At 59.6% G+C, this 26,877-nt stretch overlaps 2 protein-coding genes across 4 annotated transcripts in view; both read right to left on the bottom strand.

Annotated features, from left to right (window-relative positions):
* Nucleotides 1-50: 50 nt before the first annotated feature.
* ISYNA1 (inositol-3-phosphate synthase 1) lies at nucleotides 51-3,331 on the bottom strand. 2 transcript variants are annotated; one of them, XM_081496294.1, is made up of 11 exons: nucleotides 3,220-3,331; nucleotides 2,985-3,113; nucleotides 2,671-2,832; nucleotides 2,178-2,310; nucleotides 1,902-2,095; nucleotides 1,551-1,700; nucleotides 1,254-1,469; nucleotides 977-1,141; nucleotides 772-885; nucleotides 479-696; nucleotides 51-353 (listed from the first exon to the last, which is right to left on the bottom strand). In XM_081496294.1, exons 2-11 carry the CDS (start codon nucleotides 3,102-3,104, stop codon nucleotides 152-154), a joined length of 1,674 nt encoding a protein of 557 aa, XP_081352420.1. In that variant the 5' UTR covers nucleotides 3,105-3,113; nucleotides 3,220-3,331; the 3' UTR covers nucleotides 51-151. The 2 variants fall into 2 exon arrangements, with proteins under 2 accessions (XP_081352420.1, XP_081352421.1); XM_081496295.1 differs by lacking the exon at nucleotides 2,671-2,832.
* A 3,506-nt stretch (nucleotides 3,332-6,837) lies between these two features.
* ELL (elongation factor for RNA polymerase II) overlaps nucleotides 6,838-26,877 on the bottom strand; it is a 78,262-nt gene continuing 58,222 nt past the window's right edge. For both annotated transcript variants that reach the window (XM_081496293.1, XM_081496291.1), the window contains 8 exons: nucleotides 26,427-26,701; nucleotides 22,456-22,580; nucleotides 16,744-16,840; nucleotides 15,044-15,530; nucleotides 11,260-11,326; nucleotides 10,819-10,990; nucleotides 9,720-9,764; nucleotides 6,838-9,032 (listed from right to left, as the gene is read on the bottom strand). In XM_081496293.1, the coding sequence (XP_081352419.1) occupies nucleotides 8,916-9,032; nucleotides 9,720-9,764; nucleotides 10,819-10,990; nucleotides 11,260-11,326; nucleotides 15,044-15,530; nucleotides 16,744-16,840; nucleotides 22,456-22,580; nucleotides 26,427-26,701 (1,385 nt within the window). In that variant the 3' untranslated portion in view covers nucleotides 6,838-8,915. The remainder of the gene's footprint in view (nucleotides 9,033-9,719; nucleotides 9,765-10,818; nucleotides 10,991-11,259; nucleotides 11,327-15,043; nucleotides 15,531-16,743; nucleotides 16,841-22,455; nucleotides 22,581-26,426; nucleotides 26,702-26,877) is intronic.

Here is a 26,877-nt window from a genome sequence, read left to right as displayed (position 1 = left end):
CTGGAGTTGGGCGGTTTTAGGGTTGCAGGCGCCAAGAATACAGATGTGGCTCATAGTGGCACTGGCTTTATTGTCTTCAGGGGGCCTAGAAGGGTCGGGTCCTGTGGAGCAATCGGGGCAGGAGTTATGGGGGAGCTGTATGGCCATGGCCTTAGGTGGTGGTCATCTGGGGTGCCTCAGCCTGTGAGTGCCCATTGGCATCACCAGTACAGCCGTTGGGTGCGGTGGGCACAGATCCTTTCTTGCAAAGCACCGGGGAGGCAGTGGCCAAGGGCCCAACTCTCTTGAGCCCAGGACGTTCCATCTTGTGCTCCAGAAGCATGTGGTTCTGCGGCGGGAGCCCCACGCAGGCCCTGGGGGGATGATCAGGGCTCAGCGGGGCTAGACCGGAGACTGCTGTGCAGTCCCTAGGCCCTGTGCACAGGCCTGCCAGCGGGCATCCGGGCCGTGGATGGGGACCCCCAAGGCTGGGGCACACCTGAGGATATTCTCGATGCAGCTGCGCTGGCGGAAGAGCGCATTGACCACGGGGCTGCCGGGCGGTGCAAGTGGCGCCTTGAAGAGGAAGCCGAGCAGAGACAGCACCGGATGGAAGCTCTGTGGGTCCGGGTCGACATCGGTGCAGAAGCTCACTCGCTGACACAGTTCAGTCAGCAGGGCCAGGTCCAGCATGATGGGCGCGGCCAGGAGTGAGTCCTAGGGGGCCAGCGGGTCAGGAGGTGGGCCGGGCTGCCGGCCGCCCTGCTGCTCCTGCCCCCTCGCGCCCCACACCTCGCACGTGTTGTGCAGCACCAACGTGTTAGTACCACCCAGCATCAGCTCCGATGTGTACTCATCCAGGGCACGCTTGCTGTCGCCCACGTACGGCACGTATTTGATGACCACCTGAGGGGCGGCACGAGGTCACACGGGTTCCTGCCCTCGGCGGGGCGCACTCTCGCCCCGGCCCCCGCCCCCACTCCCGCGCCCCACGCACGCAGTGGTCGGGCTGCTCCCCCGGCGTGTAGAGCACCGGGTTGCTGTGCACCATGTCGTCCACCACGCTGCTCTTGGACACCTCCTTGGAGCGGAACTGTGGTGGCGCCGACAAGTTCTGCCCGTCATTGTTGCCCAGGTGGTTGTAGCTCACGATGGACATGGTCTGGAGGGACAAGGGGACCCGCGGTAGCTGCAGGCCTCGCAGCACACAAGCCCAGCCCTCGGGGGTCCAGGCCTCCCCTTCCTGGGCTGAGCAGTCCCCCAGGCCCACATACCTTGAGGCCAGAGCCGATAAGGAAGTCCACGAGCACAGACTTGACCTTGGTCTGGCCCGACTTGAAGTCGTCTCCACCCACAAAAACGCGGCGCTGCCACGCGAGCTCGAGGGCACCGGGTACCAGCGTGTTCTGTGGGGACCCATTGAGGAAGGCACAGCCCTCCAAGATGCTGGCCACGGCAAAGAGTGTGGAGGGCGACACTTCCAGGCCCAGCTGCGGGCAGAGGGGGCCAATCAGCGCAGAGGAGTCCTTGGGGGCTGGTCCTGATCCCACTCCGCCCCTGGGCACACCTACCTGGATGGTGCGCAGCAGGTTCTCAGCAGTGTCATTGAGGCCCGGAATCACTTCGCAGAAGCGCTCCGTGTTCGCTGTCCACAACACGATGACTTTGTCCAGGCCTGCGCTGGACCGGAAGTCGCGGATGTCCCTACGGATCTGCTCCAGCTGGGGATGGGGAAGGGGAGGGGAGGTTGTACAGGCTCCTCCGACCTGTGGAGGCCTGGGCTACTCAGTTTCCCAAGTGCGCTGGACCCTCGGGATGGGAGCATAGGGACAAAAGAGGGAGAACAGGTGCGGGGGGTAGGGAGGACAAATGGCTGGGACGAACAAGTGGCAGGGGATAAAGGGCACGGGGAGGGGCTGCACCTGCTGCGCGCGCGTGCCCAGGATGACGTTGTCAGCGCGCGCACTCTGGTTAGCTGCGATGAACTCCGGGATGTAGACAGAGGGCCGCGGACGCAGGGTCTCCATGTGCGGCCAGAGTTGCTCCTGCAGTCCCCAATCCAGTACCTGTGCGCGCCGCATCGCCTCCGCCAGGTTCAGCGAAGATATGTCCCAGCCTGGGGGGTACCCTCAAGCTCGGCCCGGCTCCAAGCCTCGGCCCCGCCTCCCGCCCCACCCCCGGCCCAAGGCACCGCCCACCGTCGAACGCGAGGTCGTCGGGCGCCACCATGGGCAGCAGCGAACTGAAGGGCACGAACACTTCCTTGCCCTCGGTGTCCAGGCCCAGGCTAACAGTGCCCGCCTGCGTCAGCGAGCCGTAGTAGTTGGCCTCCTGGGGGGCGGTAGTGGGAGCTGAAAGGTGGGCGTGGCGTGGGGAGGGCCTCGAGCCGGCCAGGGCCCCGCCCGGCACCCTCAAGCTCCGCCCTATTTGGGGGCACCTCCCCTCGGAGCTCCAAGCCTAGGCGGAAGCCGCTCCGCTCGGGAGGTCCCACCCTGAAGCCCTCCCACATCTTAGGCTCCGCCCCCGCAAGACCCCTGAGGAATCCCCGCCCCCAGTGGAAGCCCCGCCCGGAGTCCGCCCGCAGCCAGAAACCCCGCCCCCTGTGGGCCCACTCCTCCGTTGGAGCCCCTCCCCCGCCGCAGGGATTCCAGCGAAGCCCTCTCTCCGACCGAGCCCCACCCGACCCCCCACCTTGCGGCCGGTGCGCGTGGGCCAGGACAAGCGCAGTCGGTTGGCCAGCACGGCAGCGGTCAGCGTGGAGCCGTTGTTGCCGCCCCAGCCGACGAGCATGACCCCGAGCCGGGGCACCTGCCGGGCGGTCCGGAAAGTGAAGCGCGTGGACGTGGGGTGCACCTGGGGGCGGGCAGCGGGGTGAGCCGGGGGCCGCAGGCCTCTCCCCGCTCACTACTACTGGGCCAGGGGTCGCAGACGTTGGGCAGTTCCCGCTCCCTCGCCGCTCCCTGACTCCCCCAGCCCCGTGGCTCGCCGGACGGCCCCTCGCCTACCTTAAGGACGCCACCCTCGCGGCTGACGCTCGTCGTCCGGTACTCGTACTGCGCCTCGATGGTCTCGGGGCTGTAGACCACGTCGGGGCTCTCGACCACGAACTCAGTTGCGGCCTCCATCGCGACAATCTAGGGGCGCGGGGTTGGCAGGAGGTCAGTGGGATCCCAAGAACTGGCCGGGCCAAGCCGACTTCTGTCCCCGGGGAGCCTGCACCCCTCCTGGGGCGACACTCACCGATGCGGAGTTGGCTGGGGCAGCGGCAGACGGCTAGGGCTCGGGGCGCGCGAACTCCAGAGAAAAGAGCCGCGGCTCCACCCCCGCCCCGCCCCTTGCTCCGCCCGCGCTCGGGAGGAGGGGCGCTCGCGGCGCGGGGAGGGCGCGCACCGACCTTGGGCTCGGGTTCGAGGCCTTTCGGTCCCGAGCCTCCGCCGCTGTCTGGTTCTTGGCCGGCCGGGCAAATAACCTGGGCCCCAGGCCCCCGGCCTTAACTCGGCCCGCGTGAGTCACTTAGGACCCCCGGCCGCCTATCCCCACTGTACGAAAGAGGACTTTAAAGCTGTAAAGGAGCGCCAAGCCCCAGCCACGAGGCAGGAGTTTGAGTTAGGCTAGGAAACTCATTATTTGGTGGGTTGGAGGAGGGGGCGTCTCTGGAGAAACTAAGGCAAGGGAAACTGAGGCAGAAGACTAAGCGAGGAATCGGATTTCAAAGCCTGATACTCCAGCCCAGGCTCCCTCCTCTTTCCACTTCTTGAGCCGACTCTCCACTCCCACAGGGCTCGCCCCGGAGAGGGGGTAAGGGGGGGCGCTGTAAATTCCCGGTGACCCCACCTGTAGCAGGAGGGCTATCAAGCCTATCAAGGGCAGGGCTGGGGTGGGGGCGGGGGGGGAGAGACTGTTCCGTGGGGAAGCGAGGGAAGGCGATGGGCAGGGCAGAGGCGGCCAGCTGGGAGGAGCTAGGCCTGCACAGCTCTGAGCCCCTCTAAGCGCCCAGTGATAAAGGAGCGTGGGAACCCGGCAGGCGGGCGGGGGCGGCTCCCCCAGGAACTTTCCAAAACAAGCGGCCTCCTCCGGCTGGAAAGTTTCCACCCCTGGAACTGACCCAAAAGGTGGATAGTTGGGAACGTTTGCAGGAAACATGGTCAGAGCCTGGCCTTGGGGAATGGGGGCTCTAAAACTAGCCCAGACTTTGCCCTCAGGGGCTCCACTTGTGGGGGAGTCAGGAGTGAACTGGGGGGACTTCTCTGGTGGCCCAAGGGTTAAGAATCTGCCTGCCAATGCAGGGGACATGGGTTGGATCTCTGGTCCAGGAAGATTCTACATGCCACAAGGCAACTAAGCCTGTGCACCTCAACTACTGAGGCTGCGCTTCAGAGCCCTTGCTCTGCAAGGAGAAACCACTGCAGTGAGAAGCCCCAGCTCGCCACAACTAGAGAAAGCCTGAGCACCACAATGAAGTCCCAGCACAGCCAAGAACAAGTAAAGAGAAGTGAGGGGGGCACTCCCAACCAGAGGGACCTAAGAGGCAGCGGTGGGCAGGGCAGGCTGCCTGGAAGAGGTGGCTGCTAGACAGTGTCTTGAGATAATGAAGACATCGCTTATCAAAGAACGATATGAAGAGCTGCCTAGACAAAAACCTGGGGGACTGGTTTCAGGGGCAGATGAAAAAGGGCTGGATGCGAGGGGGAGGGAGGCAGTTTGGGGGCCAAGGCAGACCCTCAGGGCTGGGGACAGGGCATTTGGTTTAATAAATATTTGGGTTTTGTCCCACTTTCTGGCTTGGAGATTGAGTTTGATCACTAATTGCCAGGGGCTTCCCTGACAGTCCAGTAGTTAAGACTCTGCACTTCCACCGCAGGGGGCTGGAGTTTGATCCCTGGTCAGGGAACTAAGATCCTGCATGCCCAGCAGTGTGGCCTAAAATTAGAAGAAAAAAAAATTATCAATGGGCAGTGATTTATTCAATCATGAAACCTCTGTAGCTCCTAAACAATGGGGTGCGGGTGAAAACATGGAGCTGCTGGGAGGGTGACACCGGGAGAAGTCATGGCAGCCCTGCACCATTCCCCACTCCCTGCTCTCCTCCATTCAGCTGTTGAAGTGTTTGCTTGAGCGCTGTGAGCCATTCTAGCAAACTTCTGAGGGGATGGGAGGGAACCCCTGATTTACGGCAGGTTGTTCAGAAGTATGGGTGGCCAAGGACTCGAGGCTGCTGTCTGCAGTGGGGACCTGAGCCCCATAACCTGGGAACGGAACTGTCCGACCCCTAGTTGGTATTGGAGAATCTGCAGGAGCTGGAGCCCTCCAGGCTACATGTCACACCACAGGACTGTGTAAAAAGCCCCAGCCCTGGGGAACCCTAGCATTCACAGGGCAGCCTGTGGGAGGTGCTGGCAGGAGGTGTGGGCAGAGCAGGTCCAGGCAGGTTCCTGGAGGGGCTGTGTTGGAGTAGTTCCGGCTACTCCTAGTACTACTGGTAGTAACTGCTACTTCTAGTAGGGACCAGCTGGGGGTGTGACACGGGATGAGTGTGCTGCCTGCGGGTGAGCACTGAGTGACCAGGGACCCCCAATCCCACCAGACCGCAGGCTTCCAAGGGCAAGGGGAGAACTGTCGCGGTCACTGCTGAGTGCCAGCACCCGGACGGAGCCCGCCCGATGTCCGGGAGGGGCTGACGGAACCAGGTGCTGGCAGATGTTGTCCAGCGAGAGGCAGAGACTGGCGGGCACCCCTGAGCCCTGTGGCCATGGTGTGGGTCGTGAAGGTGGGAAGTCCCCTGGAGACCTGGACTCGGGGTGTCTTTGGCTCAGGAAGGATGGTCAGGGAACTGCCTGTGGCCCCAGGGCTGTGGGGGAGGCCGGTGGAAGGCTGCGGGAGGCGGGTGGGCAAGGCGAGCCTGAGGCCAGAGGAGGCTGAAGCAGGCAGGGGTGTGGGGACAGATTTATCCATTAGAACAGCGTGGCCAGGCTGCCTAGGGAACAGGGCACACTCTGCCCCGCAGGGCCTGCCTGACTGCCCCTCCCGCGCCCCTCAGATTCCTGGGCCGCCTCAGAACTCAGGCCAAGGCCAGTGGCCAGCAGGGCCACCAGGGAGGCTAAGGCCCACAGTCCCTGACCCCTGGACCCCTTTAATCCTGGTCTTATTCTTTGTTTTTCCTTCCTAAAATAAACATTCCCCTCCACTGTGTCCTTGGAGGGTAGAAACTGCCCCCTGCCTTCTGCTCCTCACCTGGAACACAGGGCAAGGTTGACTCTCTGGTTGGTGTCCTGAGCCTACGGGTCTCCACTGGGCCTCAAGCTCAGTACCCCTGTCCCCGAGGGGGGGCAAGGGGAACCCCACCCCAACCCCAGTGTGCGGCCTGGGAGGAATAATCAAACAGTGCTGCTACTCAGTCGTTTCCATCAGCCAAAGCTCATTAGCCCAAATAAAGTACTCCCTTTGCTCCACATGGCTCCACTACTGGGGGCTTTGACCCTGGGGCCCCCCTGCCTGGCTCAGCCCACTCTGGCCACTCCACAGGGGCACCACTCTGCTTATGTGCCGGCCGTGGCTCCCCACTGCCTCCGCCTCCCGTCTCTGTCAGTTCTCACCTGTGAGCAGGCTGGCTGGTCTCCTGCTCTGGCATCTGCAGGGCCCTCTGCCTCAGGTCAGCCCTCCTCCACCTGCCAACCTCATTCCTGGGCAGCGGCTGTGGCAGGCTGCCCACAAAGCTTTCTCCATGCTCAGCCCATGCCCGCCCCCCACCACGGTCGCCCCGTGGCCAGGTGGCCTCCTGACCCCCGTCCACCCCAAGACGGAACCAGTCCCCCCTACCCCTGGGGAATGACATATATACTCCCAGCTTGGGCTGACAGATTCAGTTCAGTGAATTTATTGTAGGTTGAAAAAAATCAGCATTCACCTGTTTAGTGTACAAAAAGGACACTAGATCTTTTAAGAAAATATTAGGAAACTGAAGATGCAGACGTCTTTCAATTGTAACATTTTGGCAAAAGTGAAAAGTTCTTGTAAACACCAACTCCATGGCTCAAAATAGTTTTTCTCCACAGTACAATATTAAAAGAAAAAAAAAACAGTATCAATAAGTTAGACCATATTTAATCAGCCAGAACTTTTGTCCATCAACCCCCGCCCCAAGCACAAAACTCCTCTTAGCTTCATAATTCCTTAAAAGGAGAAAATAAACAACAACAAAAAACAACAAGGAGGAGGAGGAAATTCAATTGAGAGTCCCTCGAACTGGACCCCAGGGCAGAGGGCAAGTGGGCCCTCCAGGGTGGGGCCTCCTTGAGTGACCCCGCGCCACCCGAGTCTGCACGTCCAGGCTGAATACATGACGGCTGTCGACAGAACTCAGGGTCCCAGGGTCTGCTCAGCCTGTCCCCCCTCCATCCCAAATGAAAAACAAAACGACAGCTATTGAAACATAAAGGATCAGCTTCCTCAGTGCTCCGGGCACCCCAGGGGTCCCACAGAGATCTTGGGGTGGGGTGGGGACACTGCAGGCATGACTGCTCTTTGGGAAGCCATTAGGAGACACCCCCACAGCTTAGAAAAATAGACATGTCTACACGAGCATTTCCGCTCTCCCTGCCTCACTAGGATCCTGGCAGCAACCCCTGCCCCCGCCCCCCAGTGACCTCTGGGCTGTGGGTTGCAACCAGCCCCACAGCCTTCCCCCATCGTGGCTTCGCTGAACGTGGCTCTGAATTCACGTGAACGCTTGCTTTAGACCCCAGCATGCCCTGGCGGGGCCCCGCACACACACACACACACACACACACACACACAAACACATACATGCCCCCTGACGCTTTCAGGGACATTAGACTAGGCACAGTGACTAAGCAGCAATTGGGGTGTCCTTGGGCCAGCACCCCCAGAGAAGGGGGATCAGGCACCTTTTCTGAGCTCACTCTCCGGGGGCTCCCTCGACCCCCAGCCCCTCCCTGAGTGCAAACTCCGTGGTGGCTCTGCAAAGACGACCCCAGAACCCCAAAGTGGGGCTGAGGGGCGGAGCAAGGTCAAGAACATGGAGACCACTTGGCCTCAGCAGTGCTAAGTGAGGAGCAGCAGAGGAGACTGGAGAAGACAGCTAGATAAAATCCAACGCCGGTGCTGCAGAGCGCGGGCTACAAGCACAGAAGCTCCTGGTGACCCCCGACAGCTGAGGGCCTGGAATAGCAAGGCGGGCCTGGTGGCTCCCAGCAGCTGCTCCTGGGCCAGCTGGAGGTTTCCAAATAGAGCTGCAGGGGTTGATTGCCGAGCCCACCCAACTTAGAGCCAGGGAGAGGCGGTGTGTGAGGGAGACCAGCGCGGGAGAGGGGCCCCCGGCGGCCCCCCCAGTTCTCTCCTCCGAGCTTGCAGAGACAAGGCCAGACTCCCAGAGCATCTGTAATACTGTAGAAAGGACACAGGGCAGCGTCTAGACCCTGGGCGTCCAAAGAGGGGAGGCACAGGTGTAGAAAAAAGATGCTTTTTCTTTCGTACAAAAATAGACTCGAGTCTCGTCAGCAGTAGCCTGTCTTTGTATAAAACTAGAAAAGGCAAGCAGGCAGGCCGGCCTTGGAGTCTTTCTCTGACAAAAAGTTGAAGCCCCCTGTGGGGTGGCTGGCGAGGAGGTGGGCTTCCTGGGGAGCCCGTCCTAGGCAGGGGGACTGCATGGGAGGGGTGGGGGGCTCGAGGGGAGCTGGACGCCCTACCTGGGTCTGTGTGACCTGTGGGTGGCCAGGCCTGCGTGGGCTCCCCTGAGAGCCGGTGTCGCTGGCTCAGATGACTGTACTCTTCCTCACGTTTATTGTGTTAAATCAATCTATTTCTTCTTGTCTTTAGCTCCCCCTTGCCCCCAGCTCCCCCACCATCCAGAAGGGTCAGCCCGGTGAGGTGAGCTGGCCTGGCTGGTCGAGTGGGACCTCCTGCCCTGTGGCCTTGGGCTAAGGCCATGCCTGAAGCTGTCGCTGGTCGTACTCGGCAATGAGCCTCTTGATGTGGGCCAGCTTGCTGTGCAGGTACTCGCAGCGGTGCTTCTCCTGGCTGTAGTTGGTGTTGGTCTACAAGAGAGCGGCTGGGGTGAGCCTCACCCACAGGGCCAGGGCTGAGAGCCCAACGCCAACGCAAGCCGCCCCACCTAGGTGCCCCCGGCCCCTACTCACAGGCCAGAGCCCTCATGCCATGACAGGGACCCCTGAGCTGCCCCCAGGCTCCACCTTGGGAAACAGGGTCATGGTTAGGCTGAGGGGAGGTGGGTCACGAGCCTTCCATGCTGGGCTGGGGCCTGGCTGGCGGGAACCACCCTGGCACACTCAGCCCTAGGGAACAAGAGCTGCTGTGGTGGAGCCACATCCCAGGAGACGGCCAGGGAGCCCGAGGCAGGGACCACTTGAGCCCACGAGACCAGGGTTCCTCCCCAACTCTAGCAGTGAAGGACTCAGACGGGGCGAGGATAGGGTGAGGAACTGTGCTCCCACCCCTGGACCTTTGAGGGAGCTGCAAAGGGCCTGGAGCTGTGCCCACCAACAGTGGGAGAGCATGCAGAGGGTGCAGGGATGCTCAGGGGAGGGGGGCACCTGAGCTCCCAGGATAGACTTAAGCTCCTCAGCTATCAACAGGGGAGGAGCTCCTCTGAGGACCTGAGACCAACTCAGGGAGGCCCACCCGCCCCCCCTCCTCTCCCAGACCACAGCGCCACTCACCTGATCCCACCCCACCCTGACCCCCACAAGGGGATGGAGGCTCACCTTTTTGATTTTTCGATATTCCTGAAGGATCTGCCCACGAGTAGTCTGGATGAAAAACAAAAAAAAAAGTGAACAATGCATTATCTGCAAGATACCCCAATGGAGTGACCCCTTCTCCTTGATAACGGTGACCTGCCAGGTCACTGCATGCTTGGGGACAATCGCTGCAGCTGTGGTGTGATGGCCTGAGGGAGTACTGAGGAGGGGCTGGGTGCAGGCTGGGGGAGGAGCAGGGCCAAGGGGGCGACTCAGGGACACGAAAGAGGCCACACGGCGGGAGGGGCAGGAGGAAGGCAAAGAGCAGGTGGGAAGGCCGCCTTCCCTCGCATCCAGCTGGCCGGTGCCCAGTTCAAGGCCAAGCGCAGAGGCCCTCTGACCACCTGCGGGGGCTGCAAGGAGATGGGAGGATGGGGGTACCCGGGGGGAGCTTGCCTGTCCTAGACCCTCAGAACCCCCACTGTGTCTCCAATCACAAGCCATCTCCTCGGGAAACCAAAATGGCCTCCACCAGGGAGACAGAACCCGGCACCATGATTCATCAGGGCTGGCCTTGTCGTCAGGTAACCAGCTCTGAAAGGGGTCCCAAGGGGGAGGCTGGTGTCCCAAGGCCCCCTGTGGTGAGGTCCCACTCCGGATGGCTGGGGAAACTCAAGTGCCCTAGGTGGGAGAGGGGGTTGGGGCCCCAGGGACCCCCCCACCTGCTGCTCCCTCCCCCGGCGGCTGTGGCAGTGCAGATGGGCTGTGGGCTGTGGCCAGGGCCTGCCCCTCCTGCTGGGGGGGCAGCGCTGCGAGTTCTCCTGTGATGCAGTAGTGGGCTGCAGAGAAGCCCCCAGGTGCTTGGGGGGTGGGGGTGGCGCATGCACCCCAGCCCCTGGTTTCCTGGCTATCTCTACTGCTCGGCAGGCCACCCCCAGCCCCACGGGTCACCTCCCACCTACAGCGCCTCATGGCTGAGGCGGCGGAGCTCCCTGGACAGGCCTGAATCACTCAGAGTGGGAAAGAGAAGCGGGCAGAGCCCCCCGCCCAGAACAGGAGGGGACATGTCTGAGGATGCAGGCACCAGGCAATGCCGAAGGAGGTGCGAGGGCAGGGGTGCTACCTCATACTCCTCAGAGCCCTGGGAGAGCTGCCGGAGCTGGGCATCCAGCTGCGTGAAGCGCCGTGTGATACGCTCAATGCGGGCGTGCAGGTCTCGGTACTCGCTGTACTCAGCATTGAAGTCATTTTTGTAGCTCTGGCGCTGCTCCGAGGAGGAGATGGTGGCATATTTTCTGGGGAGATGGGAGAGAGGGGCCGGAGGGGCTTAGGGGGCTGCAGCAGAGAGCCTAGAAGTGTCCACAACCACGTGGCCAGCCCCACCCAGGAAGCAGCCCTGACTCCGAGCAGACTGGCCGTCAGGAATACACACACAGCCATGGGGTCACGTCAGCGCACGTGTGTGCACACAGACAGGCGTACACACACAGCCATCGGGTCAGTGCTGCCTCTGCTAACCTGCAGGGCCGGGGGGTGGGGAGCAGCAGGCGAGGGAAGTACTCACAGCAAGTAGTCGGGTGTCTCCGAGGTCGACGTGGGGACACTCGAGCTACTGCAGGTCCCGTTTAAACCTACAAAGAGAAAATGTATCTCCTGAGTCCATACCTCGTGTGTCTGTGATGAGATCTACAGAAGGTTGATGCCCTATTGTCTGAAGGCCTCAGAGGGGAGGCCACGCAGAGGGAGCCAGGATGGGCAGAGGAGGAGTGAGTCAGAGTGAGCACCGTCTGGCCACCGTGGGGGGCTGCTTGGAGCTGGAAGTGCCCCCTGCCAGTGGGAGAGGTGGTAAGCCAGCACGGTGTGTGTCCCCAGAGCACAGCCGTGCAGAGATGGCATCGTGGGCGCAGTTTTCAGCAAGCACCCAAAAGGACAGGTTCACTGCAGGGTCAAAGCCGGGGAAGCTTGTCCAGAGCCTTTGCTGACGCCATGTAAAAGGCCACGAAGATGAAAACCGGTGACCCCTGGCCAGTTGAGTCCCGGGGGCATACCATTCTCGGGCCCTGCAGGACAGAGCTGGATGGCCGTCAGGGTTTTTCCCCTCCTCTCCCTGTGGATGGAGTTGCAGGCCCTGCAGGCTCTGGTCCCTGGCCTGACCACCCCACCCATCCTCCCATTCTTCCCACCAGACCCAGGACTGCGAGATCAGAGGGACAGCACTGGGACTGTGACCTGAGACTGTCCTGAGACAGCACCAGAGGCATGCCCAGGCTATAGTCAACTCGAGCTACAGTCTGCTCCTTTTCCCCGGGGACTTCTTCCAGATGACCTTTTTTACCCCAAGGCAGAAGGGATGTTATCACTTTGCGGCATACGCGGAGCGCCTATTTTGGTGCCTCTCTTGGAGGAAAGCAGCCCTCCACTGGATCAGCGGTTTGATGAACCCCCGTGTGGTTTTATACTCTATCCAGTGCGAGGGGAGATTCCCACCAATGGACGGAGCCCACCCACACCCCCATCCAGGTGTTGTCTCTGAAAAGGCTGTGGCCGCCCTGGGATGCAGCCCAATAGGCGCAAACATGCAGATTTAGTCTCCATTCCCACCTCCCACAGCCCAGGCACGTCAGGCGCCCCGGGGTGCTTCACCTTGAGGCTGAGAATTAGATCAACCTGGCAGGACACCACTGGGGTCCAGCCTGTGGCAACCCTCTGTGGGCCCCACTCCAGCCCCGGCACTGGCTGTGCAAAGCTGTCACCCGGCCACCCCTGCACCAGCCCAGCTGCTTCCCGCCCGTGTGCCCCCTCCCAGGGCAGTGGGTGCAGGGACGTGTCTGCAGGCTCGCCCTGCAGGACCCAGGTCTGGGTACCAATGAGAGAGGGTGGCCCAGTTTTCACACAGGGGTCAGCAGGCCTGAGTTCGGCCTGGATGGACTGAAGTACCCCCTGCCCAGCATGTGGCCTGGCGAGGAAGGCGCCCTTGGGCCACAGGCAGGGTACACAGTCTGAGCGAGAGCTGGGGGCAGGCATGAGGGTGGGCTAGGACCCAGGAGTGGGCCTGCAGCACAGGGGGAGGAAGGTGGCAGAGGGGGGCCTTGGCAGGGTGGGGGGCACAGGGGGGCTGAGCTGAGGAATCTGCCTGACTGGAGGAGGCTGCCACACCTGTCAGGGTCAGAGGTGATCACAGGGCAGGGCTGGGACCACAGAGCCAGAAGAGGGAGACAGCAGCATGCAGAAGGGTGGGCTACCTCACAGGACACAGGGTAAGGGAGCTTCTGAACTTGGGTGCCGACCTGGAACCCTCTCCAGCGAGGCATGGGAAATGTTCAGGGAACAATGCTGTCGTTAAAGGTGGGTGGGTAGCTCTAGCCTGCACAAACCCCCACCCAGGAAAGAGCCACAGCAGGAGGCTGTGTGTGGTGGGAGCTTGGGAGGAAAGGTAGGCTTCCCACCCCCCTATTATCATTATCATTTGAGCTGCCCGAGAGGCCAGTTAAGGTGGATCACTTGGTGCCATACCCAACTTCCGATGCCTCACTTGTCCTTTTCCTCCCCCTTGGGGTCCCTACTTCCTGGCTTTCCTGATCCCAAACCTCTTGCTCACCTTGGCCTGGGGCCAAGCTGCCTGTGGCTGACACACACTGGGCAGGGGCCAAAGCCTTCTGAGCCCTGCCTGTGGGGCCTGTCTGGGCAGCATCTTCCTGGCCTTGTCTGCTGCCTGGCCCCATAGTCCTACTTCCTCAGACCCTGCCAGAAGCATATGGAAACTCGCTTCTGCTGTCTGGGACAGAGAGTTCCCTGAGCCCAGCTGCTCAGGTCTGTCTCCCTGGGCGGGACCCAGGTCAGATGGCCTATGCTCAGGGAGCCAGGCTCCCTTTCCCTCTGGGAAGCCTAGCATGCGGCAGGGCCGAGGGGTCCCAGAGGACTGACAGAGCTGGCATGGCCTTTCTGGAGGACAGCTGAGGGACAAACTCAAAAGCCTTAAGGAACAGGGGCTCCACCCCTGATCCAGGAATGCCCCCTGCTGGGGAGCCTCCTGAGGAAATAATCTGAAGGCTGCAACAGGTGAAATGGCCCGCGTGGCTGGCAGGGCTATGCCTCTGTTGCTGTGACATGCTTGCTGATCAGGTTGAATTACGTGAGGGGAGAATCACAACGGAAGCAGTGTTGCTCAGAGAGCGCTCTCAAAAGGGAGTCACGAAGCCATTACGGAAGTGTGACCTGTGCAGGGCTCAGCCTGCATGGAATCTGACCTTCTGACCCCATGAAGTCATCTGCCAGGAACTCGTGACAGCTGATCTACTTATCAGACCCCCACACTCAAACCAAGCGTGATACGGTCGACTTACTGGACCCCTAACCGAAAACAAATATTTTCTGACTTGTCTGACTTGCGTCAGAGTTAAACCATTCTCACCAGAAACCTTTAACAAACTCAAGGCTTTTGCTCTTCATAAACTCAACTCTTGCCCTTCCTGAGAACTCTCTCTCCTGGTCACCTGAACCTATGTCTCCCGAATGGTCATTCTTAAGACCCTAAAGAAACCAATTCCCCGTTTGCAGCCTCCAGAGTTATTCTGGGGTTGACAGTAGCCACAAGGGGTGCTCAGCTCAGATGCCTGGGGTTGTAACTGGGAGTAGGGAGGCTCTGGGGGTGAGGACTCCGCCCCTATGAGCCTCCCCAGTGCCCCAGGCCCTCAAGTTTCCCTGGTCAGCACACAGTCACAGCAGCCTCACATCCCTCATCCCGCTGATGGTCTCTCGACTGCCAGCTTCCCTACAGGCTGCAAGTGCGAGACCTTGTTCTGGCTCTTACCGCCTGTTGTTCACTAGACAGTCTCCCACCTCCTCCTGGACCCACCTCTCAGACCCTCTCTCTGCAGGCTCAAACGTTTGCTCAGCAGGTCACAGCAGGTCCACAGTGATCCAGGGACCCCCCGTCCACCCAGTCCTGTCCCCCCAGGGCCATCCCTAAGCCCCAGACCCCTGTGTGTGCTCTCTGTGTCTGGGCTCTCCCTGCAGCCAGAACCGCGCCCTGGAATTGTTCCTCTCCCTGTGAAATATCCCCTCCTGTGAGCCGCAGCTCCATCAGGCTCCGTGTCCCTGGTCCCCAGGGCTGGCCTGGCACACACATGACTGTAGGTGGCTTCGAGAACAACACCTCCAGGGCAGTCACGCGAGCCAGTGCGAGGACACAGAGGGCCTTAATGAGCGGGGTGGGCTGAAGTGGGGACTCAGGAGGCGGCCCTCTCGGCATCCTGTGAGTGAGGGTGCGTGGGCACAGGGCCAGTGCTCAGGCTCCCAGTGACCCCTCTTCTGCAGAGCCCTCTGCCCCTCGACCTCTTGGCACCTACCCGGGGCGACTGGTGGGGCAACTGGAGGGGCTGCAAGGGGGCCTGGCATCTGGTTGAGTGGCCGGTCCCGGGGCCTGTCCTCAACTGCCCTCTCCTTGTCTTTGTGCTTCTTGGATTTCTTCTTGGATTTGCCGTGCAAGGAGCCGCTGTGGGGCCTGCTGGGCTGGGCACAGTCCGTCAGCAGGGGCATGCTGAGGCGCTCAGTAGGGGCTGGGGCGGCCATTTCCCCATGCTCACAGTCCCGGCCGCTGTGGCCCAGGTCGTTGCTGACATCGGCCAAGGGGTCGTGGGCCCGTGGCGGCTCCAGTCGCAAGGGCAGGTGTGTGTCCGTACCAGCCAGCGGGCCTGGGGTGGGCAGCAGGGCCTCACGGCCGTGGGTCGTGCTCAACTTCCCATTGACTGTGGGCTGAGATCTCTGGGTGAAGTGCGATATCCTGGGTTTCTTGTTGGCCAGAGGGTCAATGAAATCGGGAGGCTGCGGCCGCTTCTGTGAAGGAAAGGAGATAATTTCAGAAGTGAGCCTGTGACTGGAGTCACTGGGTCCCCTAGGGAGAGGCTGGGCGGCAACAGGCCAAATTTGAGCTGACCAATATCCCCCACCACAGGCCCTGAGGAAACCAGTGCCCACTGGCAGGGGCCACTCCGACCACAAGGGGGCGCGCAAACACCACACCAGGCCCGTGAAGCCCGGAGCTCATGGGGCCTGCCTGCCCAGGGACCTGGCTGGGCCACAGGCCACCAGAGCAGAGAAAGGGCAGCTGGGTCATTAGTGGTCCTGCTTCAGCCCTTAAGAGCCACCCCTGGGAACTGGTCTAAAACATTACTGTGCTTGGCATCTCCCCTTGATGATAGTAAGAGCAATGGAGCCCAGTTTGAGTGACATAGGGCAGGCCCCACAGGCCAGGACCATCCTCCCCAGGGCCCTTGGATCCCCATGGCACTCGTCACATGGTGTAGGCTTCATCCCCATCTCACAAAGGAGAAGACTGAGGTCCGGAAAGCAAGGCCAGAGCAGAGGAATGGAGCCAGATCAGACCAGACGGCCTGGGCCCAGGGTGCGGCAGTATGTACAAGAATGAAATGAGGCCCTGTCTACCACGCCCCAGACACGGGGTGCGCTGGAAGGCTTCAGGACCTAGGCCGGATGCCTCTAGGGAGAGGAAGAGCGAGGAGGAGAGCGGCCGGCCAAGCAGGGGACGGAGACATGGGCTCACTGGTCAGAGCACTCGGGGGGAGGAGACAGCTTTCACCAAACAGCTCCAACAACGGTGAGGGATCCCACTGCTGAAGATCAAGCCCCCGACAGCGGGGCCCTCCCTGCATGCCCCTCCCAGCCACTAAGACGGCAGTGGCCACTGTCTGCAGGTCCCGCTGGGGGACACAAGTGATTTTTACCACAGCCCTGGGAGTCAGAGGCCTCCACTATACAGAGGAAGCACAAGGCTCAGAGTGGCCAGCGGCCCGCGCGCCCTCAGCCACACTACTCCGACAGGTAACCCAAAGAACCAGATCCAGGTTCCAGGCCTGGGACCCAGCCCCCAGTCAGCTGCTTACTCATTCAAGAAAACTCGCCAGCCCCGCCAGCCCCGAGTCAGAGGCCCAACAGGCTCCCCAACAAGCAAGGTCAGGCCCACTGCCTCTGCTGAAACCCGCCCACCCTCCCCCTAACCCACTCCTACCTGAGGGGGCGGGTTTCCTACCTGAGGGGGCGAGGCTGAGCTCCCGTGCTCGCCTGGAGGACTGTTGGCAGCGAGATCCCCAGGGAGGCCACCTGTGCTCTGCGGCTGGCACAGTTTCCTGCAGAGGAGAAGCAAGGCAGGTTGGAGGGTCCTGAAGCAGTGCCCTGTGAGGCGCACCCAGGCCCGCCCACCTCTGCACTGACACCACGCTGTCCCACTTGCACCCAGGGTGCCGGGGAGGGCCCGACTCCCAGCTGAAGCAGGGCAGGGCTGGGTGCGGCGGGCACGCCTGGCGGGCAGGCAGCAGTCTGAGCGCCCTGCCCTGGGTCCACCCACAGCTGCCCTGTGGCCACGGCCTCAGCCTCGCTGCCGGGAGGCCGGCCACACTGGCTACTCTGTGCCCAGACACTCATCTCGACTTCCATGACCATGGAGACCAAGGACCCCCTGTGCAAAACTGACTGGACACTCAGGGTCCAGGCTGTGTCCCCATGGGAGCTACAGACATGGGGTGTTGGCCCTTTTTTAAAAAACATTTCATTTGGTCCTTACTTTTATAAAGAACTGTCATCCCAATAACAATGCTCACTGCAGAAACAGAATGCAAAAGAGGATTGAGATGCCCTGCTCTGAGCTGGGAGGACCCGCCCCCCCACCCCACCCCCGGCTCAGATTCAGCTCCCATCTTTCTGGGAGCCCGGCCCCAGGACCTCCAGGGATGGCAGGGGCAGCCACCAGACCACTGGAATCTGAGCTCAACAGCGCAGCCAGGGACGAGAGAAGAAACGCCCTGACGCTTGACAGAAAGATGGAGGCCCTGATAGTCACCCCGGCTGGGTAGGGTTGGCCTCTTGAACTCCTAGAGGCTGAGAGTCTCAGGAGAGCCCAGGCACCCAGCTGGCCCCCCCACGACCTGCAGGAAGCTGAGCTGAGGTTCAGGGCTATGTCTGCTGCTCCAACCAGTGACCAGCCGAGCAACTCCCTGGCCCTCAGCTGCACTCCAGACTCCGGTGGCTGCCCTCTCCACAGTGGCCTGAAACGCAAGGAGAGCTGAAAGGAAGGTCCTGGGAGTGGGTGGGGCAAGTCTACTGTCCAGCCCTGTGGAAGCAACCAGAACTTTCAGTCAAAGACAGAGAATCAGGTGTTCACGTCCATTCTCTCTCAAGTCCCCACTAAAAAGGCATAAAAGAGAAAGGGAAAAAAGACAGAAATGCTACTTAGCACGGAAAGCAGAAGCACGAGTGGCGACCGTCCTGGAGGAGCCAAGAAAACAGAGCCCTGGGCTGCAGAGCCCAGAGTGGGCGCCTCGGAGACCCTGGCGGAGGCGCCTGCCAGGCTGTTCCCAGCAGCCCTGCTCTGGGGCCTGGCCTGCTGGGGGCAGCTGCAAAGGGAGCCCCCAGCATGTTCAGGGGTGAAGGAACCCAGGCCTTCCCCAGGAGGCTGCTCTGGCCACACAGGACGGACAGAAACATGGTCTCCAGAGGAGAGGAAACAGAGGGGCCTGTGGAGGGACCCAGAGATGCCTCAGGGCTACCAGGGAGGCTGAACTGCCAACAGGAAAGTTCTGTAGAGGCAGCACCCCGGTTTCCAGGCAACAAACGCCAGGCCCTGAAGCAGACAAGATTATGCATTTGAAAGGAAAGAGAGCAACCAAGCCCATGTGCCGCAACTACTGAGGCCGCAGGCCACAATGACTGAAGCCTGAGCCCCAGAGCCCGAGTTCCACAACAGGACAGGCCGCCGCAATCAATGAGAAGCCTGAGCGCCGCAACTAGAGAGGAGCCCCTGCGCGCCGCAACCAGAGAAAAGCCCGCACAGCACAGCAACGAAGACCCAGCGCAGCCACAAACACGTTAATTTTAAAAGAGAAAGGAAAGAGAGACTCTAAAAGGATGAAAATGTTAAATCCACCAGAAACACAGCGGCCTTAATAGCCTCAGAAAGACAAAGATCTGAAATACACATCTCTCCAAAGAAAATATACAAACAGCCAATAACCGCATGAAGAGATGCTCAACATCATTCATTGCTCATCCAGGGAAACTCAAATCGACACCACTATAAAATACCACTTCACACCGGCTAGAATTTAAAAAATAAAAAGAAAGAAAATATAACAAGTGTTGGTGAGGCTGTGGAAAAACCGGAATTGGGCACTGCTGGTGGGAATGTAAAATGGGGCAACCACTGAGAAAAAGAGTTTGGCAGTTCTTCAGAAAGTTAAACACAGGATTACCATATGGCCCAGCAATTATACTCCTCAGGACAGACTTGAGAGAACTGAAAATCTGTGTCAGTTATATTTGTGTCCTCATACACAAATGTTCACTTCATCACTGTACACAATCACGAAAAGGTGGAAACAGTTCACATGTCCACTGACAGAAAAATGAATAAGCAAAAACTCACACACAATAGACTACAGAAAAGAACCAAGAACCTGGCCATAGAAAAGAACGAAGCTCTGCTACAGGCTACCATGCGGAGAAACCTTGAAAACATAATCCTGAGCGAAAGAAGCCAGAAACAAAAGGCCACAAAGCACATAATCCCGTTTGTAAGAAGCGTCCAGAACAGGCAAACACAGCAAGACAGGAAGCAGATTAGTGCTTGCCAGGGGCTGGGGGGGGTGGGGTGGGGAGTGACTGCTAATGCAGGTTGTTGGTTTTTCGGGGTGGGGGAGGGGGGTAAATGGTTTGGAACTAGATGGAGGTGGTGGTTGCACCTTGGGAACTAGAAATGATGGCAAAAAGAGAAACAGATGGGAGAAGCTAAAGAAATCTCCCCAAAGTAGAAGAAATAAAAATAAACAACCAGGAGGACAATGGTCAATGGTGTAGGAGCATGGCCCCCAAGGGCAGACTTAGAGGAAGCCTGCTGGAGGACACTGAGGCCTCTCACAACCGCACAGAGAATGCAAGAGGATGAGGCAAGCGTTCAGACTGCCAGGGACACTGGTGCCCTGGCCCCAGGGCACCCTCTAGACTATCCTGTGACCACGGGGACACACACAGGCCAGGGAGGGAACTGACGAGGCTTCCTTGGCCAGACCTTCAATGTGGAGGGAAAGCGCCTTCCAATCTAGAAGACTAGACCTGGCCAACTGCCAACTAGTGTGCTGGCCACCCAGGTGTGGAGCTGTAGCAGACGGTCCCAAAGCCTTCTCCTCGGAGAGACACTCCAAGAGCTGGGTCCCTTCAGCATCAGGGCAGAATCACAGACCTGGAAACAGGAGGACCTGCGAGGGAGGGAGGCAGCTCCCTGTGGAAGCCCTGGTCCCTTGAAAGCAATGAAAGGCCATAAGACTACCAGAGGGAGCTTGTGGCTGGAAGTGAAGGACACAGAAGGCTGAGCACTTGGCCAAGCAGGTTACCAACTACAGGGAAAGTGCACCTACCGCCTGTGAGACGGCTCGGGCTGTCTAGGCTGTGCCCTGGGGGAGGGGAGGCCAGGACAGGGCAGGTCGGGAGACTGATTTCAAGGCCACGGGCGGTCCAGGCCTCATCCTGCACTGCGACATCCAGACTCTGCCTGGGACAGGCCAGGCCTGAGCAGCTACACATGGGGACTGAAAGCATGGAGGAAGCATCCAAATAAACAGCTGAGGGCTTCCCTGGTGGTCCAGTGGTTAAGAATCCACCTGCTAATGCAGCAGACACAGGTTTGCTCCCTGGTCCGGGAAGATTTCACATGCTGAGAAGCAACTAGGTCCATGTGCCACAACCACTGGGCCCGTGCTCCAGAGCCCGAGTGCTGCCACTAGTGAAGCGTGCTCCCCCTTGAGTTGGTGCTCCGCAACAAGAGCAGCCTCCGCAACGAGAAGCCCAAGTGCCTGTCTGTGCAGAGCAAAGCCGTGGGGGCCCAGGCAGACCCCAGAAGCACAAGCGTGCTCAACTCAGGTACAAGTTTAGAAAAAGCTGTAGGATAAGGAGGGCTGCAGCCCCTGGGGTGACACTAGCCCCCACACCCAGCCTGCAACAACAGAAACACCCTAAGACCTCATTTCTCCTTGCCATGAGACCCATGGCATGAAGAGCAGTTGTAAGGAGGGCTTTCTTCAGGGAGGGAGCAACCTAAACACGAAAAAAAAAAGCTGTGCAGAGCAGCGCTGGGTTGCGGGTATCAGTGATACTAACCCTGACCTCTGCCCACCAATCAGGTCAAGCTCCCAAGAGCAGCAGATGCTGTCAGCTTCTGGAGAGGCATCGGGCCAGGCCACCCTCCCAGCTGGCCCACGCAGCCCGAGAGAAGAGTGCCAAGACGGCCCAGGGCAAACATGAGGGAGGAGAGGAGAGCTTGGCGTGGCCCTGAGTTCTGGGAGTCAAGAGCCTGAGAAACCTCCCACCTGATACCCCTCAATATTCAGCCCAGTTTCCTAGGGCCCACACCCACCCATGGGCAGACTGCCCATAGGCTGCTTGCTCCCGGCCATTCCCCTCCCGGAGAGCTCTGGGAGGCCAAGGCCTTGGGGCCTGAGATCAGCGGACAGTGAGAGGCTCTGAAGGAAGGAAGGGTGGGAGCAGCCTCAAGGCGCCCCACCCCCATGTGCCCCTTGCCACCTCAAAGCACTCAGGTGGGTGTAACTTACTATTTCAACACTACTACCATGCGTGCATGCATGCTCTATCGCTTCAGTCATGTCCAACTCTTTGCAACCCCATGCCCTATAGCCTGCCACTAGAGTCCACTTGATTCTCCAGGCAAGGATACTGGACTGGGTTGCCATGCCCTCCTCCAGGGGATCTTCCCAACCCAGGAATTGAACCTGCGTCTCCTGCATTGCAAGCAGATTCTTTACCGCTGATGCAAACACCTGCAGGAGGTGACAGTGTCTGAGATGTGCTTGGCTGGGGCAGCAGAGGACTCCCAGAGAGGCGAGGGGAGCGTCTTCTGCCAAAACCATCCCTTCTCAGCCTCCCTGAGCACCTGAAGACTTCTAAAGAGCCCGAAGAGTGACCCCGGAAGAGCAGGTGAGCACCTTGCAGGGCCAGGGAGGAACTCATGGTTCACCTAGAGTGGCCCCAACTTGGCTCTGATTTCCAGATGCAGTTACTGCTTTAAACAACTTAAAAAAAAAAAAAAAACCCTTCATAAATTGCTCCAAGTCCCTGAGAAACCACTTAAGGACTAATTAGCATCTCAGGCTGCTCTGAAGGGCGCTTCACAGCCGGGGCTCCCAGGCATCAATTGAGAAGGAAATCATTAACTGCTTGCCTTAGATAGGGGCCGACTTAACCACTTCTCCCCAGAGCCACCTTGGCTACTCCTGACTTCGGGTCCCCATTAACCTGAGAGGGGATGCATTTAATTAATGCTGCTTAATAGTGTCTGTGGGGAGGTTTGTTTTGCTTTGTTCCTCTCTGCTTCCAGTCCTTGAGACTTTTTAAGAAAGAGGCAGCCTGCAGCAGTAACCTGTGGGGACGTGCAGATTTCAGAAGGAGCTTGATAGGAGGGGAAGGAGGGGCAGCAGGAATGGCTGCTTTGGGGCCTTCTGTCCTGAAGTTCTGACGTTCAACACAGAGACTCATGCCCTCCACCCGACTCAGCAAGGCTCGCCTTTTCCCTACAGGAGGCTACGGTGGGCTACCCACGCAGTCTCTACAGACCCCTCCATCCTGCCTGCGGGCCCTGTGGGCTTTGGAGCCACAGGAGGCCGCCCCAGCCTCCTGGAGATGAGATGTGCCCCAGGCCCAGGGGATGGGGACTCATTCATGGATGGGGCGGCAGTGTTACCGGATGAGCATCCGCTTCAGCAACTGCTGGTCTCCCTCCGAGTAGCCGGGCCAGTCCTTCTGCACATCCTTGTACACACAGTCCTTCAGTGTGCAAGTGCCATCCTTGGCATTCACATTGGCCACCTGCAAGGTAGAGCCAGGGTCACCTTATGTATAGCCCGAGAGAGAGATGATCTTGAAAGCATTTTGGGGGGTGGTGCAGGGAGAGGTGGAGACAGACATTAAAGGGGAAAGAGGACAGCACACTCTGTCCCAAGCCAACTCTTGGCCCCCTAACTCCTCTGCAGGCCAGGACAGTGGCCCTTGGGGTGCAGAAGGGTCAGAGCAGCAGGCCCAGATGCTGCTGGAGGCCAGGCTGGCTCCACAAGGGGTAGCTGCCATCTACACTCCCAAGACTCCATCAGCAGCCCATCCCCCTGCTATGCATTGAACCATTTTTGTCTTCCACAAATCCATGTTAAATCTTACCCCCTGCTAACCTAAGGCGATGGTATTAGGAGGTGAGGCCTTTGGGAGGTGATGAGGTCATGAGGGTGGAGCCCCCATGAGGGAGTGTCTTTTGGGGGGGGCTGTGCTGGGTCTTTGTTGCTGTGAGTTTTCTCCAGATGTGGCAAGTTGGGAGCTACTCTCTAGCTGCAGCAGGCGAGCTTCTCATGTGGTGGCTTCTGTTGCAGAGCACAGGCTCTAGGGCTCTCAGGCTTCAGCAGTCGCGGTGCATGGGCTCAGCAGTCATGGCTTCCAGGTGCCAGAGCGCAGGCTCAACAGTAGTGGCACATGGGCTTAGCTCCTCTGCAGCATGTGGGATCTTCCTGGATCAGGGATTGAACCCGCATCTTCTGGACTAGCAGGCAGAGTCTTTATCACTGAGCCACCAGAGAAGCCCAAGTGTCTTTATAAAAGAGAATCCAGAGTTTCCTCACTCCTCTCCCCTGGATGACCATGAGAAGGCAGAATGCAGGCCCTCACCAGACACCCAATCTCCCGGTGCCCTGATCATGGACCTCCCAGTCTCCAAAGCTGTGCGACGGGTCTGTGATGTCTAACCCACCCAGTCCATGGTGTTCTATGACAGCAGCCTATGGACTAAGATACACACTCTCAAACTCACAGCTCCTGTGGCAGAGTTAGCCGAGCTGGGGGATCTGGGGGAGGAGTGCCTTCAGGGCCCAAGCTAAGCCCACCTTTCCTGCAACCAGCCAGCCCTGCTGCTTCTGGTTAACACAAGCTGAGTTTGTCTTCAAGACTCTGCAAAAATGGATTTAGAACATATGCCTTAACGCACTTGATGGAATTCAGGCCCCTGACCCGAAGAGGGCACTTTCCTGAGTGTCTCGTCAGGCGCCACGGTCTCCAGAACACGCGTGCGGAGCTGTGTGGTTGGCACAGCAGCTGCTGTTTTTCACTACAACTGAGACTATGAATTTATTCTCCACGTCACGGTGGTTTCCACAAAGAGCATTTTTTAATGGTTGAGTAATATTCCACCAAGAGGCTGCGCTGTGATTCACTCACTCCTCTCTCCTTTGTTGGACACGGACTCCATTTCCAGAGTCTCTAGAGCATAAACAGATGTCACTTGTGCAGGTTTTTCCATGATGGTGACGGTTTTCTTCGGCCAGCTTCCCAGAAGTGGGATTAGTGGGTCAAAGGCTCTGAACATTTTTATGGCTTCTGATTCGCTTTGCTAAAACGCGCTCCAGAAGAGCCACCCACCCATCCACGCTCCCACCAGGAAGGTAGAATGCCTCAAATCTTCTCTTTGGATGTTTTCACAAAAGTAAAAGAGGAGGTGTCTTTGCACAGAGCTGCTTCGTCAGTGCTGCTCATCAGAGTCCCTGGTCACTGGGGGTGGGCGGGGCTGGGGGGGGGGCTGGGAAATAAGCATCCTCAGTGAGGTGCAGCCCCCTATACCTTCTTATCCTCATGCTGGTGGGGTCCCAGTGCCCCCTCCCACAATTGCTGGGGAGAATAAGTCCGGTAGCAAACACAGAAGCTCAAGGCAGATGGGACAGGAAATCAGAGAATGGGAGACATCAGAGCAGGCACCCAGGATGCTCTAGCGCAAGACACCGCCTGGGCCGCCTCGGGGAGCTGCCAAACCCAAGTTGACTGGGTAAGCTGGCACCTAGCATGATGCCTCTCTGGTCCCAGGAAAGGACCAGGAGCGATGAGAACACCCTGGCGGTTAAAAACGCAGCAGGTGCCCCAGGCAGACCCAGGTCAGCACCAGCAGCCCCCTCTCTCCAGAGCACTAAGCCTGCTGCCCCTGTCGCGTCTAAGGGTCACTCAGTGGGTAAATCTCAGGTGCAATCAAATGCTGGGTCAGCCAAGGTTCACATCCTGCATGTGCTGCTTTTTTACTCTGGGACCGAACAGAACAAGACTGGAGGGCAGGAGCAAGGGCATTTTCCAGAACGCTACCCCAGGGGCTAAGGACCTGGCTGGACGGTGATTCGGGCTCCAGGCATTGGCCGGGGCAGGCATGGCTGTCACCCCTGCCCTCAGTCTCGGCTCACGGCTGACAACCCTACCCAGCTCCCTGAGCCCTGCCTCGGTCACCCTATGCTGCAGGAGGCAGCAGCCCAGGGTGGCCCCCAGCCCAGGGAAAGGGCCTTCCGTGTGCTTCCCCCAATTTCCCAAGGGTGAGGCAACACGTCTGACTTTCCAAGGAAATGAGCACCCTGGGAAACGTCCTTCCTGGTTCCAGAGCTTTCTGGATGCTCTAGCAAGCCCCAAAGAAAACTTCTGGACTACAGAGTACTGTATCTGTCTTCTCTAGGCCCCGAGCCGACTCCTGAGCTTGCCGGGAGAAACAGTGCCACTCAGTCCTTGCCAGCACAACCTCCACGTGGGGGGCGGCGGCTCAGGAGGCCAAGTTTGCACAAAGGCACCCAGTGGGTACACAGAAGAGCCCCTGACGGGAACGAAGGCTCCGGGGAGCATCTCAGCCCTCAGGACACAGGGGGCTTCTCCACGGGAAGGGGAGAGGAGGCACCTGCCCTGTGGGCGGGCCCAGCCCCAGATCAGCACTTGTGCTCAGAGTGCAGGGGCTGGTCACCGAGGCCCCTCTTCGCTTGTCACCCCTGCCCTGTGCCCTGGACTCGCTGGGGGGCAGTGATGACACAGGGATGCCAGTCCGCGCACGGGAGGACGCGAGCCATGCCGACATCCTCCTGCCAAACGTGCTGTGTGCTCACGGCAGCCTCGGACTGCACCCAGGGAGGGGGAAGGGGCAGCAGGACACCCGTGGGAGAACTCGGTCAATCGGAAATTCTCAGAAATTCTCGGAAATTCCTCAGACACAGCTCCGGATGGTCATGGCGCCAACCTTCTACCACAGGAGGCAGCACCCACCAGCCCAGAGTGTCTGAGGCAGGGCCACAGCTCCTCCCAGAACCCTGGCATGACTGCCACTGGCTGTGCCACCCTCGCAGCAGCGGTGCTCTGAGGTGGCCTGTTGCCACTTCATGGTGAGGCGGCATCCACGTGGCCCAGCTAAGGCGGTGAATCCGGAGCGAGCCACTCACCCTCTCAGTAGTCTGTGAGCTGTCTCCTCCAGGGCACTGGTCCAGGAAGGCTCTGGGACCACTGCTGTCGCTCCAAAGCCCTGGCTGTTTAACAGCAGGCTCTGTCTGCTTGCCCCACGATCCTGCCTGATTAGCTCTTGACCCCAAAGAAAGGTGCTGCAGTCACGCCCTAGCCACAGACAGAAGCCTGAGGGTCCAGACATGAAGCCCGTCGCCTAGAGCCACAACTGATAAGCCACAAGGAGACCCACCTGATATGAAGCCTGAGTTTTTGCTAACTTGTGCTTGCGGATTCCCCAGGCTTCATTCAATTCCAAAAACCTTGTGCATCTGAAGTCTTGGATCCCCCATGCTACGTTCACTGCCTGCGAGCCTGAGGTTGTGAGGAGACGAGCCCTGGACAGTGAACAGTGCCCCATGCCCCGCCCCAGGCAGCACGCACCTGCTGGAGGAGGCCGTCCAGGGCGTCCTTGTCCGCCTGCGCCAGGCCATCCTTCTGCAGCCGCAGCAGCAGCTCGGCCTTCCGGTAGGGCCTCAGCGCCAGCAGGTGCAGCACGCGGTCCCGAAAGGGCCTCTGAGACACCCCACTGCCCCCGCTAACGCTGCCAGCACTGGACTTCTTGATGGCGCTGGCCGGGTTGATAGGGGTTGCCCGCTTCCGGGAGGGCACAGCATCCACTGCCCCTGGGGCCGGTTTCCGAAACTGAACCTTCTTGCCTACAGTAAGAGTGAGGTGTCAGGGACGGGAAGGGGTGAGGGGAGGTCGTGTGTCCCACTGCCTGGAGCTGACGCCACGTTCCTGAGTGAGCACACGGACACCCATGGATGGCCCACGGCCAACAGCCCCAAGCTCTCACCAAGCCCAAGAGGAAGCCTCATCCAGCCCCACTTGC

Source organism: Giraffa tippelskirchi, chromosome 6 (genome assembly GCF_054371585.1).
Source record: "Giraffa tippelskirchi isolate mGirTip1 chromosome 6, T2T-mGirTip1v1.2.pri, whole genome shotgun sequence".
Classification (NCBI taxonomy): Eukaryota; Metazoa; Chordata; class Mammalia; order Artiodactyla; family Giraffidae; genus Giraffa; species Giraffa tippelskirchi.
The sequence above is the reverse complement of the archived record's forward strand: the minus strand, read 5'-3'. Positions and strand labels throughout refer to the sequence as shown.

What these genes read in the sequence shown, in the direction of transcription:
- ISYNA1 (XM_081496294.1), bottom strand. Translation starts at nt 3,104, where the DNA reads ATGGAGGCCGCAACTGAGTTCGTGGTCGAGAGCCCCGACGTGGTCTAC. An exon ending in CCACGCGCACCGGCCGCAAG is followed by an intron (nt 2,311 to 2,670) that starts GTGGGGGGTCGG and finishes ACCGCCCCCCAG; the next exon opens with GAGGCCAACTACTACGGCTC. An exon ending in ACCTGCTGCGCACCATCCAG is followed by an intron (nt 1,470 to 1,550) that starts GTAGGTGTGCCC and finishes CTCTGCCCGCAG; the next exon opens with CTGGGCCTGGAAGTGTCGCC.